General features: G+C 45.9%; 1 protein-coding gene across 1 annotated transcript in view; it reads left to right on the top strand.

Moving 5' to 3' along the window:
- The first annotated feature begins 4,318 nt into the window (after positions 1-4,318).
- LOC141166670 (hexokinase-2) overlaps positions 4,319-19,613 on the top strand; it is a 34,468-nt gene continuing 19,173 nt past the window's right edge. Inside the window, exons 1-2 of the mRNA XM_073653584.1 lie at positions 4,319-5,075; positions 13,733-13,895. Of these exons, the coding sequence (XP_073509685.1) occupies positions 4,611-5,075; positions 13,733-13,895 (628 nt within the window). The 5' untranslated portion in view covers positions 4,319-4,610. The remainder of the gene's footprint in view (positions 5,076-13,732; positions 13,896-19,613) is intronic.

The raw sequence follows: 19,613 nt of genomic DNA, 5'->3' as shown, positions 1-19,613 counted from the left end.
GAACATCTGTTAGATGCCCAGGCAGCCCAGAGGCGCACATATAATAAAAGAGCCACGGTCAGGTCTTTTAACAAGGGCAATTGGGTGTTAGTACTGGTACCCACAGCCGAGAGTAAACTCATGGCCAAGTGGCAAGGGCCATATGAGGTTCGAGGAAAGGTGGGGGAGGTAAATTACCGGGTGTATCAGCCCGGAAGGAGGAAACCTGAGCTGCTTTACCATGTAAACCTACTAAAACCTTGGAAAGATCGAGAGTGTTTGGTTACAGAGGTCACTTCGGGCATGCCGTCAGAGAGTTTTCTACCTTCAGCCAGGGATGCGTCCGGGGGAGAGGTCAGGATAAGTGATGCTCTCACTAAACAGCAGCGACGAGAGGCTCGCCGCCTGGTGCAGCCGAATACTGACGCGTTCTTCGAGCTACCGGGTAGGACTACAGTTCTCCAACATGACATTGTCACCGAACCTGGGGTAAGGGTGCGAATGAGACCGTACTGGGTACCCGAAGCCCGGAGGCAAGCCATAACGGCTGAGGTAAAACAAATGCTCCAGTTAGGCGTCATCGAGGAATCACGAAGTGAGTGGGCTAGCCCCATCGTACTGATTCCGAAATCAGATGGATCGTTACGCTTCTGTAACGATTTACGGAAGTTAAATGAAGTGTCGAAGTTTGACCTTTAGCCAATGCCCAGGGTGGATGAGCTGATTGAGAGACTGGGGCAGGCCCAGTACTTTACCACGCTCGATCTCACCAAGGGTTACTGGCAGGTACCTCTCACGAAATTGGCGAAGGAAAAGACCGCCTTCATAACTCCGGAGGGTCTATATCACTATGTGGTCTTACCTTTTGGGTTACATGGGGCCCCAGCTACATTCCAGAGGTTGATGGACATAGTGCTCAAGCCTCATCAGGAGTATGCGTCCGCGTATCTAGACGACATTATCATCTTTAGCACCGACTGGCATACGCATCTATCCCAGGTACAAGCGGTGCTGGATTCTCTCAGAGCTGCGGGGTTAACGGCAAACCCCAAAAAATGTGCGATAGGGCTAGAGGAAGCCCGATATTTGGGGTATGTGATTGGCCGAGGAGTTATCAAGCTCCAAGTCAATAAAGTTGAGGCCATAAAAAACTGGCCTAAACCGTCAAGTACAAAGCAGGTGAGGGTGTTCCTTGGCATCCTTGGGTAAAACCGCCGGTTTATACCTAATTTTGCTGGGAGAACGGCGGCCCTGACCAATGTCTTGAAAGGAAAAAAATCGGTAATGGTTCGGTGGAACCCTCAGGCAGAAGAAGCCTTTCAGTCCATGAAGTTGGTCCTGTGTGGACAGCCGGTCCTCATCAGCTCCAACTTCAAGGAAACCTTCATTGTACAGACAGATGCCTCAGAGGTAGGCCTAGGGGCAGTATTGTCACAAAAAGTGAATGGTGAAGAGCACCTGGTCACCTACTTGAGTAGAAAACTTGTCCCGGCAGAGAAAAACTATAGCGTTGTAGAGAAGGAAAGTGGGAAAAAATTCCAAGTGGGTTGAAATTGCAAAAAATGTGCAATTCCACAATTGTTTTTTGGATTGTTTTATTTACCATGTTCATTATATGGTAAAACTTACCTGACATAATGATTACCCAGGTCAGTACGAGAACACAGATATCAAACTTGTATCAATATATTTTTTATTGAAATGGTGAAAAACATTTAGGAAATTTGTTAAAAAAACAAATTTTTCTTTTGTCGCCATTTTCCGAGACCCGTAACATTTTACATTTTCGGGATATGGGGCTGGGTGATGGCTTATTTTTTGCGCCATGAGCTGATGTTTTTATTGATACCATTTTGGGGTAAGTATGATGTTTTTATTGCCTTCTATTGCAATTTTGCAGCGTCCAAAAAAAGTAATTCTTCCATTTCAATTTCCTTTTCTGGCTTTCACAGGAGGATCGTAGTGACAGGCATTGGGGGTAATCAACAGATCCCCAGCTGCCATGGCACACCATCGGTGCCCCGCGATCACGTCTCTGGCACGCCGTTGGGAGCATGGAATGATGTGCCTCCTGCCAGTGCAGCTGTTAGAGGCAGATGATGACTGATTAAATCAGCCATCATCTGCCGGGAAATATGCGGGCTCGGCGTGCGAGCCAGAATCACAATAAAAGGACCTGACATATGACGCAACTGTGTCATATGTCATGAAGGGGTTAAAAAAAGTATGCCAGTGCATACTATGCCAACATAGGACTTGCTTTGGCCACAGTCAGATGAATGGCGTCCTATGGATTTATATATACTGGAAACCTTTCCTGGAGTATATGCCAGATATAAGGATTGTACACCGTGTGCAGAGGGCTGAGCCTGGATATGTACTGCACCCATTTCCCAGCACCTACTACTTCTAAAGGAGCAAATCTGAGAATTTCTGCATTAGTCAGATCTACCAAATCCATAATAACGTCCCTAGCCTCAGTCATGTCACTGTGTACACTCCTACTACTAGTTTTCATAGGAGACCTGAAGCAATCAGTCTTCTTCCAGATGAAAGCAGACGTCTCACCATGCAGTCGCTGTGGGCTACCAGGCTCTCTCCATTGTGTCTGCTGTGTCCCGTACAAAATCCTCCTGGTGATCGGGTCAGGACTCGTGTTCTTCAGGATGATAGGGACTAATAGGAGGTCAGCAGGTGACTCTTGTAATAGTGAAGGGGTTAACCAGGTGAATGCTGAGTGCGGAGCCGCAGGCCACATATCAGGGCCAGCCCTGCCCAAGAACCGTCTCCTGATCAGACATAGCTGAGGCGGGCGGTGATCATGTGCCCTAAATGCCTCAAGTATTATATGTACGTACAGTGTGGAGATGGACGGCTCCCTGGAGGCTCAAGTGCCATTCTGCCCTCCGCTATATATAACCCTATTTACTGCCCACCCCGGTGCTCAGGTCAGAGCTGCTTCCAGGGTTCAGGTCAAGAGAGGCTGCAGTAATGACAGTCAGGGACACTGCTGCTTGTTTAATGCCAGTATGGCTTATTGGGGGTGGCTTAATGTTACCCCCATCCATAGGATGAGAACAATTGCTGGGATCGCCACAGATCAGTTTATGGCTAAAGCCGCCATACACAGTAAATAGCTGTCAGATGAATGATCGTTCCGCTGGCAGCCATCTCGCCGGGCTCTCCCATACGCAGGAGCACTCACTCTGCCGAGCGCTGTGTTCTCTATGAGAGTGCCGCTACCAGACACCCCAAACACAAAAGGATCAGCAGTCACGCCGGATCCTTATCTGGCAATCATCTGTCGGGGGACCCCCATACACATTAGAGTGTTCCCGAGCCCACCTACATCAGTGGGTTCGGCTGACAATAGTATTATGTGGATGGGGGTCTTAAAATATGAAATAGAATTCAAAAGGGTAAGACAATCACAGTAAGGCCTCATTCAGATATCTGTTTTTCACATTTTTATTCTATCAGTGTTTTTCACGGCGAGAACACAACCATTTTAGTCTGTGGCTGTTCACATGTCCGTTTTTTTGCGGTCCGAGTACAAAACTGAGCTCAGCAATAAGACACAAGGTAGTTATACTGCATCAGCAAGGTGTCTCCCAGGAAAAGATGTCAAAGTAGACTGGGGAGTACAGATGTGCTGTTCAAGCTCTTTGGAAGATGCACTGAGAATGGGCAATGCAGAGGACAGAGCGGCGGCCACGGACACAGTGCAGCAGATGAAAACCACATCATGTGCACTTCTCATTGAGATTGGAAGATGTCCAGCTGTGCCATCAGCTCAGCCCTGGCATCAACGCGACCCAGCGACACCCAGCTACTAGCTGGGGAAGTCTGGCCAGAAGTAATCTTCAAGGAAGAACTGGAGCCAAAAAGCAAACCTTTGGCATAGAAAGGATAGGTGACTCTTTAATTTCCCACAGAATCATTGCATGGCTTATATGTCTCCTTACACTGGCATCTCACTCCCCACAAGGAGAAACCTTTCCTCTTGGCTCCGTATATCACTGCATAGAGCTCTATCACCTCTCTATACACATACTGAGTATGCGCCATCCCCCATCACTCCTCAGCCTCCCTGACTCCATCACATCTGTACACCCCACATTACATAACACCCCCTCCCCCGCCAGATGCGCGCACGTGACCGCTGCTCTCCGCACGCTCCTGCACATGACGTAGTCGGGGCGGGGTCAGCCATTGTCACTTCTCATCCAGGGGGAAATTCCAGGACCACCAAGAGCGGCCGCAGATAGCCCCGCCCACCTCCATCAGCCTAACCGACCAATTCCAGTGCCGCATCCATCACACACCCCATTACCAGCCAATAGGCTGCCGTGCCGGCTCTTGCCGATGTTAACTACTGAAGTCCCGCTCGGGATGCTGCAGACATGTATGTACATAGCGGTCCGTGTTGAGTATACGGACGGTCCAGTCCGGGGTGTACGGAGGAGGTTGTCACTTCCCGGTATTAGTCACTGCTGGTGGCGGCAGGGGCAGCGCGGTGCTGTACAGACGTGAGTCACCCAGGATGGAGGATGCTCCGGACGTGCGGCGGCAGTGCAGAGGTTAATTATGGGCGTGACGTCAGCGGGGGCTTGGCTGCCGGGTATCAGTGAATGAAGCACATTGTAAAGAGAGACAGCGAGGAAAAAGCCGGCAAAGAGGAGCGCGGAGCAGAGCACCAAGAGGCAGCAGAGCACCAAGGGGCAGCAGAGCACCAAGAGGCAGCAGAGCACCAAGAGGCAGCAGAGCACCAAGGGGCAGCAGAGCACCAAGAGGCAGCAGAGCACCAAGGGGCAGCAGAGCACCAAGAGGCAGCAGAGCACCAAGAGGCAGCAGAGCACCAAGAGGCAGCAGAGCACCAAGAGGCAGCAGAGCACCAAGAGGCAGCAGAGCACCAAGGGGCAGCAGAGCACCAAGGGGCAGCAGAGCACCAAGAGGCAGCAGAGCACCAAGAGGCAGCAGAGCACGGAGGAGCCGCGGGACAGAACTGCTACATCTCCGGGTCGGCCACAGACATGATCGCCTCACATCTACTGGCATACTTCTTCACCGAGCTCAACCATGACCAAGTGCAGAAGGTGAGGATCTATCTATCTATCTATCTATCTATCTATCTATCTATCTATCTATCTATCTCTCTCTCTATCTCTCTATCTATCTATCTATCTATCTATCTATCTATCTGTTATAAATTCCAAGGTATGCAGCAGCACTCCAAAGTCACAGGATGAAAAATGTATTTTAATTAGCCTAATTAACATTAATCTTTGCATGGAAAAGTGCTACTCTGTCTATCTATCTATAGATCTCATATCTATCTATCCCCGGGGTAGGATGCATATATACCATTTTTGCCCGATAGTCACATGGTCCATACATCGGCCATTATTCGCCTGGTGTAATCTGACAATCACAGTTTGGCTGCTGTGAACCACTAGAATAACCAATAGCAAAGAAAAATGTGTATGACTGCAGCAGAGGAGCGATCGTACACCCGATCAATGGTTGTTTTAACCGTCAACCAACTTCCATCTGTGTATGATCATCTAAAGGGGGCGCGTCTGATGCCAGAGTCCAGGGGGAGGGGGGCGCGTCTGATGCCAGAGTCCAGGGGGAGGGGGGCGCGTCTGATGCCAGAGTCCAGGGGGAGGGGGGCGCGTCTGATGCCAGAGTCCAGGGGGAGGGGGGCGCGTCTGATGCCAGAGTCCAGGGGGAGGGGGGCGCGTCTGATGCCAGAGTCCAGGGGGAGGGGGGCGCGTCTGATGCCAGAGTCCAGGGGGAGGGGGGCGCGTCTGATGCCAGAGCACCCGTTATACTGTAAAGTGCGTAGGAATGTACATTTTGAAGGATTGGGGTATGGCAGAGGTCTCTGGTATTCTATGACGTTGGTAATTCATGCAAAGCTTGCAGTAAGTTGCAGCCTCCCCCGGCTAGTAATTGGGTTATAATGAGGGGTAAGCGATGTGACCATGCCATGGCATGATGGCACCTATGTGACAGTGGGATTTCCCTGCTGCATATTTCCTCATAACTAAGCAGCGATTACTACAACGTGGAAAATGTAAATTCCGGCTCAAACAGGAAGTTTGTTTAGTTGTGTAGACAATTGAAATAAAGTCCTGGCCGGAGCTTGTTCTACGTATTAACTCTTTCCTTCCCCATGAGACGAGCGGCTGCCATCCTATAAGATACTCACACAGATGAGATATATATATATATATATATATATATATATATATATATATATATATATATATATATATATATTATAGCGACATTGCTGATCCCTCCACAGTCCAGCAGTCAGGGCTGTAATATTCACAGCGACCAAGATGATGGAAGTAAATTATTCTTAACTTCTAGTAGGAATCAATATAAATTTATGATTTACAGGGGAATTTCTGGGAATAAAATATCACCACACTATTGTGCAAAACCCTTTGGGATGAAAGTCCCAATACCAGGAATCCCAGGACTTCTAGGACTTCTGAGTCTTTGATCTGCAGTGAGGAGAAATCGGCACATGCACGGATAAGAGGAGCAGTCTGCCTGGGTAACCCCCTTATTTCCAGAAGCTTCCCCTTGAAGGGGGTTCTGCGGGAGGCTAAAAATGTAAAGAAAGAAAAATATCATCATGAATACATTCCTGAATACCTTTTTAATTAGCAATTTTCACTCCTTTTTGCCTGGAGTTAATGACTACAGAAATAAAATGGCTTCCGTCTTGTTACATAGACAGAAGCTTGTCTTAAAATATTACCAGGTCAGGGGTCTGCGAGCATGTGCAGTGGGGGGCTCGACAGTCTCTAGGTCACAGTAGTGGAGTTGCACATTGCACATGCTCACGGGCCGCAGTGCTATTAACATTCTAGGATAGATTTCTGTCAGTGTAACAAGACGGCGGCCATTTCAATTCCATAGTCATTACCTCTCTAGACAAAACAAGCGTAATTAAAAGGTATTAAGGAATGTATTCATGATGACATTTTATTAATTTCTTTATATTTTTCTGGAGAACCCCTTTAAAATAAGCTAATCACAGGGTACCTTGCTGCTGAACCGCGGAGTGATCCCTGAGGAAACATGGCAGCATCACAAGGGTTACTAAACGATTACATGGTGTGTTGGAAGAGCGGACTGTCCCTGTGAGGCTCCAGTATGAGAGCGCTCTCTGCTCTGACTAGGTGGTAATGAGAGTCCTAAATGAGGGACCCTCTTATATTCAGTCAGAAGGGTTTTCAGACACAAATGACAATTGACGTCAGGAGCCATTTTGATTTTTCTAGTAGCCAGGCGATATGAAGCACAGGCCTCTATGGAAAAGAAGATGTTAAATTCCCATAGATATGCTGCTATCTGGTCGCAGACGTCCCATATCACTGTTTGGCGATAATAATTGCTTTTCCTCCATTGGATTGTGTATAGTAACTTATTGGTTGTTAGGGGGTTTCTAGGAGAATTCTCTGAGCAAGCGGGCTCGCTGATGAGCATGCTTTATCTTCATGGGCCGACGGATGACCTTTCAGTGTGCGCAGGAATGTATGTATGGAGCGGTCCTGGTCAACGAAAGGGGAAATCTGGGTTAGAAATTGTATGGCATTGTAGTTGAGAGTCCGAAAATCTTTGTAGCCATCGTTATATGTAGTGTACCTCTTTAAAGCGGACCTGTTACTAGGTCAAAAGTGGCCAGTACTTGCTCTAATTTGATTCCCGCTGCTCCCCTGAGAATATATATATTATATTATATTTTTTAAATCCACCATATTGTTTGGTGCTAATTTGCATCATCTTTGCCAAGGGGGTGTAGCCCAGAATATTCTGAGGGCGTGTCTTTAACCTGCTCTGCATGATTTCCCTGTGAGCCACACCCCCTTGAGATATATATATATATATATATATATATATATATATATATATATATATATATATATATATATAAAAAATAAAAATTAGCATTAAATAAAAAGTTCCATATCTCTAGAACCATATGACGGATTAAAAAGAAACTTAAAAAAAACAGAGCTCTTGTGAGCAGCGGGTATAACATTCGAGCACAACCTGTCTACTAGTGATCGGTCCTGTAAGACACTGATCAGGATGGCGTAGAGGGAGATCCGGCCACTCCTGACACCAGCAGCAGTGACTCTTCTTCTATAGAGCGGTACATTACAGGCAGGTTTGGGATTGTTCAGCTCGCAGTCTACTGTGACCTCATTTTTATCCAATCACACATTTGCTGGAGCGCGAGGCCAGATCAGATATACAGTCAATCACTTTTCTTTACTGACCTCATAGAGGAGCGCCCCCTACCGGCATCTCTCGTGAAAGGTCACATTTTCGAGGAATGGGTGGGCTATGTGAGTGAGCGCTCCATAAACAGGTGGGATCACAATCTGAATGACGTCATCTTGTCATTGGGTCGTGAAGTCTGTGCAGTGATTTGCTTCCCAGGAAATCTTCTCAGAATTCTATTTGCTGCTGAGTATTGGAAGCCGGGAGATAATATACAGATATATGGGCAGGATATTAAAGGGAAAGTAACACACCCTGGTACATACAATACCACAGTGCCAGTAATTCGGGACTTAGCCCCTTTGGAGGACAGAAGCCATAACTGATACGTTTTACTTGTAATGTGGGTAATTCAATTTAAAAGATAACGAGTCTTCTGAATGAAGTTGAGTCATTATAGATCTGCATGAATGAGTCAAAGTACAGAGATGAGCCGTCTCTAGAAGCGGCATGTGATTGTATCAGCGCTTCGTTATATTCCTTATTAACTAGAATCCTATACTGAATGGTGCCGGTACTTGATAAATGTATGAAACACATGCCATAATTCACCATTTTATCCTGTTGATATTTCTATTTAGAGTGGATTAGGTGAGGCTGGTGTACTGACTTTGAAAGTCTATGTCAGAATGGCTGTATAATCCTCTGTGAAAGCTTTGTAGCATCTCGACTCAAAATGCTCATGTTAATATCAGGATTGTACAGCCATTTTGAAGTGGATTTTCAGAGTAAGTACACCAGCCTCAATAAGAGGTCTGTGTAGTAATGTGTTCTGAAATCTGGTGACCCATCCTCTTTTAAGGAGGACCTGTCACTTTCCATTACGGCTACAGCCCCACTATCAGTATTTGGTTGTTATTTTCGCTCAGTATTTGTGGGTGATAAATACAGAATTGGTGACATGCTTCTATTATTCGATTATATATTTTTCCTGATTGTTCCACTCCTGGTTTTGGCTTACAAATACTGATGTAAAATACTGACCGAATACTGATAGTGGGGATGTGGTCTTATTATATATGTTTTTACCTGGTATAAATGGCGCTGTTCTCCTCAATCTGCATGATTTTTTTTTTCTGCATTTCTGAGGCCCAGCAGTCTTTTTCCCTGTCTATAAATCTAGTCTTTTTAGCCAAGTGGGTGTGATCCTAGAGCTACGGGACTCTGTCAGGGCCTCACCTACTTGGCTAAAAATGCTATAGATAGATAGATAGATAGATAGATAGATAGATAGATAGATAGATAGATAGATAGATAGATAGATAGATAGATAGATATAGAGGGAAGTGGGAACAAAGACAAAACACGCCAGATTCAGCAGAACAGCTGCGTTTACAACATATTAATGGCAAATGACGGGTTCTCTTTAAAAATAAACTTTTCTTGTTAGTCCCAATATTGCAGCAAATGTAGGATCTCATGTTTAGTATCTACATATAAAAATCTATAGAGTAGGACAACTAAGACTATATCCTGACTAGCAGAATAGGGGTAGTAGTTAAGTTTAGACACTCCTCCATCTTTTACTCTGAGAAAACCCCTCTGCAGTTTGGAGAAGTTCTCCCCCTGTCACGTACATTGGGCTGAAACCAGACACCCTCGCTGGAGGAAACTGAGTCATTTCTTCATCCAGCTCCAGCGTTGCTGCTGCCCCAGACGTGGTGAGAGCGCAGCATGTGATGTGGGCGCAGAGGAGGCAGTGCCCGGGCACCGTGTGTTTAGAGAGGGGACCGGTTTCTGGCAGGCGTGGCGGCGGCTTACACAACTATTAATTGCCTATAGCGTTGCCATGAAGACGCTCGTGTCGCGTTTTATAACACTTATCTCAAGACTGTATTAAATCTAGAAGAGTGACCTCACTTTCCAGCTGCAGCGTTTCGCGAAAGGGAGCTCCGAAGTCTCCGGCACAGATCCGAGAAGGAAATCTGTCAGACTCGGAGCGTGTCCTATTTTCATCCAATTTTGAGGACCAGAATTTGCCATTACACCATGAGTTTTTGTGCTCTTCGATATAAAACAGCAGGTGGACATTTCACAGGGATGTCTGAATGCTGCCTAAGGCCACAGCCCCACTATCAGTATTCAGTCAGTATTTTTTCTCCGGAATGGGAGCCAAAACCATGAGTGGGTGATAAATGCAGAATTGGTGACTTGTTTCGATTATACCTTTTCTCTGATTGTTCCTCACCTTGTTTTGGCTCCCACTCCTGAGGAAAAATACTGACCAAATGCTGATAGTGGGGCTGCGGCCTTACACTGTATGTTGTAGGCTGGAGACACACAACGTTTTGTTCCAGGCCATGTTGAACCACTTCAAAAGGGCGCTATAAATCGTAAAGCTATTGCCATCTGAGACCTTTATGGCATATTCTTTTAAGGTGCCATGAATGTCTGATCTAAGCTCAGGGATTCCACCAACTGGGAGGATGAGGATGCCCTATGACTACAGATGAGTGAACCCGAGCTGTAAAGTTCAAGGTTCGTACTGGACACTCCTGGAAGTCCGTTTTATAGTTCGGGAGTCCGAGGAAGATAGAGAGAGATTTTCCTGCTCCAAAGTTTGGGTCCCCATTGATTTCTATAAGGTTCTGGTTGAAGCTCTGGTACAATTCTGGTACCCGAACCAAACTTTGGACTAAAGTTCAGTAGAACCCTACAAACCCAAACTTCCACGGATCCACTCACCCCTACCTATGACCAGTCAGCACTTTCAGAGATGAGGGGACCATACTTCCACATGGTTCTCACTATTGAAGAATATGGGGGTAATTATGGCCTAACATCTTTACAACTACCATAAACTACAATGAGAAGAACCACATGCACAAACCACCATCTTTAACTAATTTACTCTTTCCAAAGGAGTCAAGGGGCCCATTCTCCATGTATTTCGGAGAGCTAGAGATGGCCACACAATACAACCTTAGTACGTGGTCCCAAAAAAGAAAAAATGGGGCTCACACACCTTTTTGTTTTAAACCTTTTTAAATTAATACACAGGTGCACAAATGTACAAACATATACATACATGATGCATCAGCACACTGCGACTAATGAATACATGAACTCCAATATCGCTGCAAAATGTTATAAACGTAAAGGTAAAGCGTTTTTGATCAAAGAGCGCAAAAGCCATCCAACCACATGAAGGTGAGCTTTTATTATGGATAGTCCCTAGCCACTAAATGTCTTACCTCTCCATCTGCCAGACCAGCCTCTTGTGAATGGGAGTGAGAAGGAAACCAGGTGTAGCTTGCAATTAAAACCTTATGTGGGAAAGATGGGTGGATAAGTGTGCTCAGCCCTGGAGGGGCCACACTGCCCCCGATATGTACTGCACAAAAAAGAAAAAATGGGGTCCGCACACCTTCAGGAACCATCTATAATAAAAGTACACCTTGACGTGGTTGGATAGCTTTTGCGCTCTTTGATCAAAAAAGTACCTTTTGCGTTTTTAACATTTGCAGCAATATTGGAGTTCGTGCATTCATTAGTCGCAGTGTGCTGACGCATCGTGTATACTTATATTAGTAGATGCCCATCCTGTGCTTTGCACCACTCCTTTCTGGCATGGAATAAAGGCACTACTGTAGTGCACACAGCAGACGTGCTTTTACAAATTACCATAGGCTTAAAGAGGTAGATCCACAAACAGTTATCATCAGTCCTTACTCTGTAGTGTAGTGTACGACCATGGCTTCCTTCAGACAGGGTTTACAGGGCTGAAAATTTCCAAACAATTAAAAAAATAAGTATTTCCAAACACAAGACAGTGCCACTATTTTCTTTGGTCTGTATGTGGTAATGCAGCATAAGCAACAAAAATAGCTGAGCGATAATACTATGTCTAGCTTAAAGATCAGAATAGCGCTTTTGGGTGAAAAAAAAAAAATTGAATTTCTTTTAAAGGGAATCTGTTAGCAGGATTCCACCTCCCTCCAAAAAATTATTTATGTGCATGCAGCTTCTGTCACTCCAGCTCTATCCCCCACCCAATGCTGCCTCCTTCTGCTTGGCTTGTTGGCCTCTATGCTGTGTGACTTCAGGCACAGGAACCATCAGTTAAGCAGGAGGAAATAGAGTTGGAGTGACAGAGGCTTCAGATCTACCATAGCTCTTCAGCCTCTTTTGCATATAAATTTAAGCACCGATTTCTCCGTAACGGACTGGCCATGTAAAGGTATTGCTGGACTTGTCTATGAAAGAGCAACATGCGCATATAAGTAGTTGATTAATTACTGATTGAGGCGCACCAATTTTACATATTTCGCCTGTGAAAACAATGTCACTTAATTTTGCAGGAAAAAGCTGTTCCTCTCGGTTTTGCGGGTGACTCAGTTTTGGGCGCTAACTGTTTATCGACAGATTGACTCTATCATGTAACACGTGGTGCTGGATCAGGCAGAGGGCACAGTGAGATTTCGCTGTGAGATCTTATCCGGTCCAGTTTAGCGTAGACCTCGCCCTCTATGTTGTGTTTGGCCAGCTCACCGGCAGAGTCTCCAACAGACCATAGCCAGATACTGCCATGACCATCTCGGGTGCTTACCAGGTGACTCGAGACGCTGATGTCATCCAGGAGACCTTCTTAGCTCTTAGTCTGTGATGCACTAAGGTTACATCTTCATTATTTAAGGATTAACACAATCTGAGTTCTGGCTTCAGGACATCCTGGAGAAGACTGAAAGCGTGACTAGGTATTATAGGGAGTGTTCTGCCATTACAGTGTGTAATTACAGGCCATACCGGAATCATCACCGACTGCTTAACTCCTTCTGTCTCGGACGTTCCTTTGTTCCTACTTTCTTACTAGCATTTCATTATCCTAGGTGATAACGTTTCCTAAACAGCAGCACACCTGGCTTACGTCTCCAGACTTAAGGTACCGTCACACTTAGCGACGCTACTGCAATCCCGACAACGATACGACCTGGCAAGGATCGTTGCTGCGTCGCTGTGTGGTCGCTGGTGAGATGTCAAACAGTCAGATCTTCCCAATGACGCAGCAACGATACGGCGACCTGTATAACGATGCAGCGCAAATGCACGCCTATGTGTCTTAGTTCTGAGTCGCCAACGAGGTCGTTGGTAAGGTGTCAAACACACTGATGCATGCTACCCAGCGGGACCTCAATGATCAAAAAATGGTCCAGGCCATTTCGACACGACCAGCGATCTCACAGCAGGGGCCTGGTCGCTGCTATGTGTCAAACGTAGCGAGATCGCTGCTGAGGTCGCTGTTGCGTCACAAAACTTGTGACTCGGCAGCGATCTCGCTTAGTGTAATGGGGGCTTTAGAGGACCTAGAGTATCTATACCGTGCAGGGTGCCCCATGTGCCAGCCATGCCTCGGCTTTGGTATCCAATCCTCTGTTCTATGGGAAACTGGTAGAAGAAATAAGCAGCAGAAGCTCACTGCCAATTGTCTCTGTTTTCTTTCCAGGTTGACAAGTACCTCTACCACATGCGCCTCTCTGATGAGACTCTCTTGGAGGTATCAAACAGATTTGGCAAGGAGATGGAGAAAGGACTCGGGACTGAAACCAATCCCACCGCCTGTGTGAAGATGCTGCCCACATTTGTCCGGTCCACACCAGATGGCACAGGTAGGTAGGGGCCTGTGTGACACCCAGAGGGACTATGCAAGAACTTCATGATGGTGACCTGAGACCTAATGCAAGTGTCTATTTTAGATCAATTCATTTTCTAAAGCTCCACCTTGAAGCCACACTGATATCAGTGTCGGAACAACTTTATGATCCGTTTTCTAAAATATCTGTTCACATAATGTCTCACTTTACAAGTGGGAGAAGTATAGGAAGCAGAGGAGGGGAGTAATCGGGTTTTTCCTGAAACTGCACAGGCGTAGAATTCGGGTCGTGTTTTTGTCAGCCATGTTGTCGAGCGGAGCGTCTACGTTGACAATCTAATAGGTAGTTATTATACAGCTGCAACATATACCTCAGCACTTTACAGACATCATCACTGTCCGCATTGGGACTCGCCATCTAAATTCCCAATCAGTACGTCCTTGGAGTGTGGGAGGAAACCCACCTAAAATATGGGGAGAACACTGAGAAGACGACATGAACCTTGATGCTCCAAGGGATGCAATCAGAAAATCCTTTGTAGGTTTATCATGGTATAATGATACATACTGGGGCGTTATGCTGACACTATAATAAAGCTACTTATGATCCCTTGGAGTGCTGAGGTGGATTTCCATGACCACTGATTGTGCCGAACCATTATGTTTAGTGTCACTGACACCATGCACGTGTAGTTAATTTCTCAGCTACAGGCAATGTTGAAAAATCTGCTTTTTTAGATTGCCATAGTTCTATGGTGTTTTGGGAAACTAGTCTAGCACTTTCTTTTTCTTCCTGCCCAAATGATTAAACAAATACCCACAGACAAACCTAATATTGCAGGTGGCCTGTGTTTGATGGATAGGAGTCTATGGTTTTGTTGGGCGTACGTGCCAGGAGCTTTCACCTGCCCTCCTATTATAAACAGTGAGTAGAGAATCCCACCATAAATGGGCAAACAGTAGTGAATGCTGTAGTGTAGAAAAGCAGGGTATGCCCCCCCCCCCCAATGATCCGGTGGTCATCTGCTCGCACCAGGGAAAGCTCCGTTCCTCTGTCCAGCACCACCATACATACGTTGGTTTCAGTCCTCTCTATATTTAGCATTAGACGTGCCACTGCCTGGCATTTTGGCAATTATGCAAGAACAAGAATGTCTTCGGGCTGTGAACCTCTCCATCGTAGAAACATGTCTTTGTGCTAAAACACTGCAAGGACTGTAGTCGGCAAAGCCCCTGCGTGCTGGCACGGTGCATGGCTGCCACATTGATAACATATCCTGCTATCGCTGCAGGATCGTTTTATTGCCCTTGTAAAGCACAATGGAGCGTCTGTTTAAAGCCGTCTAAGCGTGCCAATCCTGTGTAGTGACATTATAGTCAGATGTGGAGAGAGCTGTGCAAATAACTGCTGCAAAGAGTAAAAATGACACCTATTGGGAGACTAACAGCAATATAGAGGGATTATGTAGGGAAGCTACACATAGTATGTCTTCATTAATATCCTACATGATGCCATCATTGCCTGTCCATGTGAACAACTTGTTTCTAGGAAGACTCCACTCGGTCACCATTATCACTAGTAAGGCCATATGTGGACTTATGTACGGGTCGGCGGTCTATATAAAGGGGATGTGTCTGCTCTCCTGACATGTTGTCACGGGTGTGTCAGATGTGACAGTCGCCCTGCAGTTGGTTGCAGCAGATCTCTTCGTTTGGCATTACAGACACCTTCCTAAATCTGTCTCACGCTAGGACCCAGCGGCTACCTCTTTCCTGCTAATTGACACCCTGACCTGGGTGTTTAAATAGTTTCACTTTGCAGCAGGAAGGGGCCAGTGATACTCACATGTTTCCTTGTGAAGGCTTGGAGCTCTCAAGCTATCTTCCTCTGTGGTGCTAGGAGGACGCTTTGAGTTATCTCTCTGAAGTCGGCTAAAGCTAAGCTACTTTTCCCCCGTGTCGGTCTACCTTGTTGTCTTTAGTCGTTAGTGGGGACTGACTAGTGCTCACCCCCCCCCCACCACCCCCTTCCCTATCCAGGGCCAAGCGCTAGGGAAATGCAGGGTTTAGGTTTGCGTGTGGCGATTGGTGAGGAACCAATATAGGGACGTTAGTGAAGACAGGGTGATATCAGATCAGCATAGGAGGTCTCCACTCCCCCCTTAGCCTAGAGTCTGGGCTCCCTTTCTCCATTCCCTTTCTGTTACACTAAGTCTTTCACACACCTTGTGTGACACATGTCATGAAATTCCAATAGTGCTGGACCTATTCTTGTTAATTTACACTGTACAGTCCCTCTATTATTCCTGCTCAAAATGTATGCATAAACCGACAACTGGGCGTTACCACTTGCTTTATCACAGGGGCGTGTCCATACAGTGTGATACTGGCTGTGCTGATTGGACAGTGTTGGTGTGCAGTGACACACCCCCAACTGGTAACTCCCAGTTGTCAGTTTATTCATAAGTTTATCTGAGGCATATCAGAGGGGCGGCGCAGTTCAGAGCTGGAATAAAAGCCGCTCCAGATTGATTACACAGAATACAGCGGCCATGTCAGGAGGGTTGATGGGGCCACTTCAAGGTTTTCTTGCCTCCGTTGGTGGTGTGAACTGTGCAGTGACTTCCCAAGCCTGCCTATCCTGGCATTAATCAGCAGCAGCAGGGGGCGCTCCTCGCTTATCTAAGCCCCCCTCATAATGTTTGCCATTACAACAGGTTATTTTGAGGAATGACTCACTGCATTCAGCTTTTCAGAGATAGGACTGCTCTGAATCCAGCAGCTGAGGGACACATACGAGCGTTTGTAGGAGCAGCCATGTTTCCTCTCCACAGCTGTGCACATAGAGGAATAGCTCAGGTTATTGGCTTCTATCGTGATGACACAGGTTGGGCTCCCATTGTATAAATATATCAGACTGGTGTCATGTCAGAACAGCTGCTGCTGACGTGCAGGTGAGGCGTCGGCCCATCAGGACAATGGTGACGTCAGAGCAGGGTGGAAGAGTGCACGGGAGCAAAAATGTAAATCCTGTGACCATGCACACACCTTCGTCTACGATACCTCTATCTATAGCTTTACAACCTCCTTTGGGCTCCATTTAATATTTCTTTTGCTAGAAGTGGACAATAAGGTTATGACCTAGAAGAAATATTAACAAGACTTACTACTTTTGATATGAAGTGAATCAAAGTGAGCATCATCGCTAATGTCTACCTAGAGCAGCCTTTCCCATTAGAATAGTCTCCTCTAGGGGAAGTGTTTCCCAAACTCCGGTCCTCACGGACCCCACAGGTCATGTTTTCAGGATTTCCTTAGTATTGCACAGATGATGGAAGTATCATCAAGGCATCAGGAATTCTCTCACCTGTACAACACTATGGAAATCCTGAAAACGTGACCTGTTGGGGGTCCGTGAGGACTGGAGTCTGGGAAACACTGGCATAGAGGAGACTATAGGATCACACATGGCCACCACCTGGACATCAGCACTGCATGTGGCTCTCCTCCATATTATACTGTCAGCCTTCTTCTATCAATCATTGAGCCTTGTATATAAGCTGCGGCAGTGCCCATCACAACCAGTTGGGTCTCACCCATCATATATAAATAAATTAATTTTAGCTGGATGTTCTAAGGACAACAGGTGACAGAGGAAAGGATGATCAGGCATGTTGGATTTCATCTGCCTGGTCCTATGGTTCTACGGGAAAAATGATTTCAGGACCCAGTTATTGGGATTACGATCCAGTTTGCGTAATGCTAAGAACTTAAGAAATGGTATGTCCCTCTGGACGGATACGGAGTGCACACACCCTCCACGAGGCAGAGGCCCTGGGGCTGGATTATACAAGTTTTTATAGTGAGACTGCAGCAAACTAATAGCAAAGATGGTGACAAATACTTGATTGGCAAGAAATTCCAGTCAATCCCCCTACCGAGCAGTGCTATTAACATTACCTGCTGCTAAATAGAGCGAAAAAGTTTTTTTTCTTTTTTTATTAATTGCTACTCCAATAAAAAATGAAGAACTTGTCACCTAGCGTGGTATACCTTTCCTCTAATGGCTATACCATGCTGCCCCTCTCCGACTGATACGTACCAGTCCCCAACTAATCGTATGATATCCAGATGGTTTGTTACACCATGTTTTCTAATACAGTATATGGACGTGGGCTGAATGTTATAAAGAAATGATCTAGAGAAATTCATAGAAAGCGGCTGTTTCCCATCACTTGTCGGAGGCAGAATTCATCGCCTTATTGACAGAGGAACCTGGTGGTGCTTTTGTATATCCCCTCCACCCCCCTTTAATTTTCAGTCCTTTGGAATAGATCTGTCTGGTGTGATCTACATTGTTGTTTTCACCCAGCAACTTGGCTTTAAATGGGTTAAATCCGTTGGCATCCTTTGGTTTGTGCTGCCATCTGATTGTAGGAGCACAATGCTCCCGGGTAGTGTAATCCTACTTATTAGTGCCAGCGCAGCACAACCACTGCCTGGGATGGAGAGCTGGGGTCACTCCAGGTCATCTACGCTCATCCTAGGCCGTGCCAAGCTGATGCACCAGGGTCACAGTATCTGAGCCACTCTTATACCAGCAGGCTGGCACGCCGACCCCCTTAGTTCATTGCATGGTCCAATGATGTCTGTGTGCACCATTATGGGGTCCTCTAAGATGAAGAAAATGGGCTCTTCAGTGACACTCTTGAGAGACTGGAAGGCACGAGTCTGCCAGCTTTCTTATTAGAGAGCGACTAGTTGACATTGCCTATAGTGTTACCTGCACCACCGACGTGTTCTCCCCGAGATTTCTGCTGCGAATTTGCAGTTTGAGCAGCCCCAGATCCTCATGTCATCCAGGGGGGCTAATCCTCGGCTTTTCCGTACAGATCATCCTAAAAAGTAGCAGGCACTGGGTCTTTCTGTTACATTTGATTAGGATTTCGGAAACTCATCTGATATGTAGTTTATCATCAGATAAAGATGCATTTAAAAAAAAAAAAAAAAAAAAATCCCCAAAAAAGTTCATGTATTTTGGCTAAAAATCAGTTTTGCAACTGGGTTTCATTAAAAATTTTGCATTGTCTTGCTTTTTGTTTCTCTGCACATTCTACTTTGTTGTGGTTATAAATCAGCAGAGAGGAGCTCAGAGAAAGTTAGTTACTCCCAAATGGAACAACCCCCTGGATTTTGGTTTAGAATCTGCACTAACATCCAACATATCCCATCCCACCCATGTTGAGGTTTCCTAAGTGACGCTACTATTCTAGGTGATGATGTGACTATTCCTAGTCCGGGGCCTGGAGACTGGTTAGACCCTTTCTGAGCTGTAGTTTTTCTAATGCCTGTATAACGTGTAGGGCGACATCTTTTTAGGCCGCCTTAAATAACCAGTATTATTGGTATTTTACACAACCAAGAATCAGTCATTATTACTGAACATCCCAGTTATCTCCAGACCCTAAAGACACATTCCCACCAGTGACCACACTCTCAGTAGATGTCCATGAAAGAGATAAGACAATGTGGATGTAGGCGTCTTCCCGTTCCTACATCTTCATTGGACTTGTATGATTAGTCCTGGAATTATCCATGAGATCCCCGTCTGCTGTACACTATTCTTCTGCTATTCTCTTCAGGTAGTCCCTTCCCTACAGCAATCTGCTCCATTGAAATGTACCAATATCTGTTATGCTCAATGGAGAGACTACTAATAAACTCTTTGGATAAC

This window comes from Phyllobates terribilis, unplaced genomic scaffold (genome assembly GCF_046119375.1).
Source record: "Phyllobates terribilis strain yellow unplaced genomic scaffold, ASM4611937v1 Scaffold_11__3_contigs__length_659146591, whole genome shotgun sequence".
In the NCBI taxonomy this organism is placed as follows: domain Eukaryota; kingdom Metazoa; phylum Chordata; class Amphibia; order Anura; family Dendrobatidae; genus Phyllobates; species Phyllobates terribilis.
The sequence above is the reverse complement of the archived record's forward strand: the minus strand, read 5'-3'. Positions and strand labels throughout refer to the sequence as shown.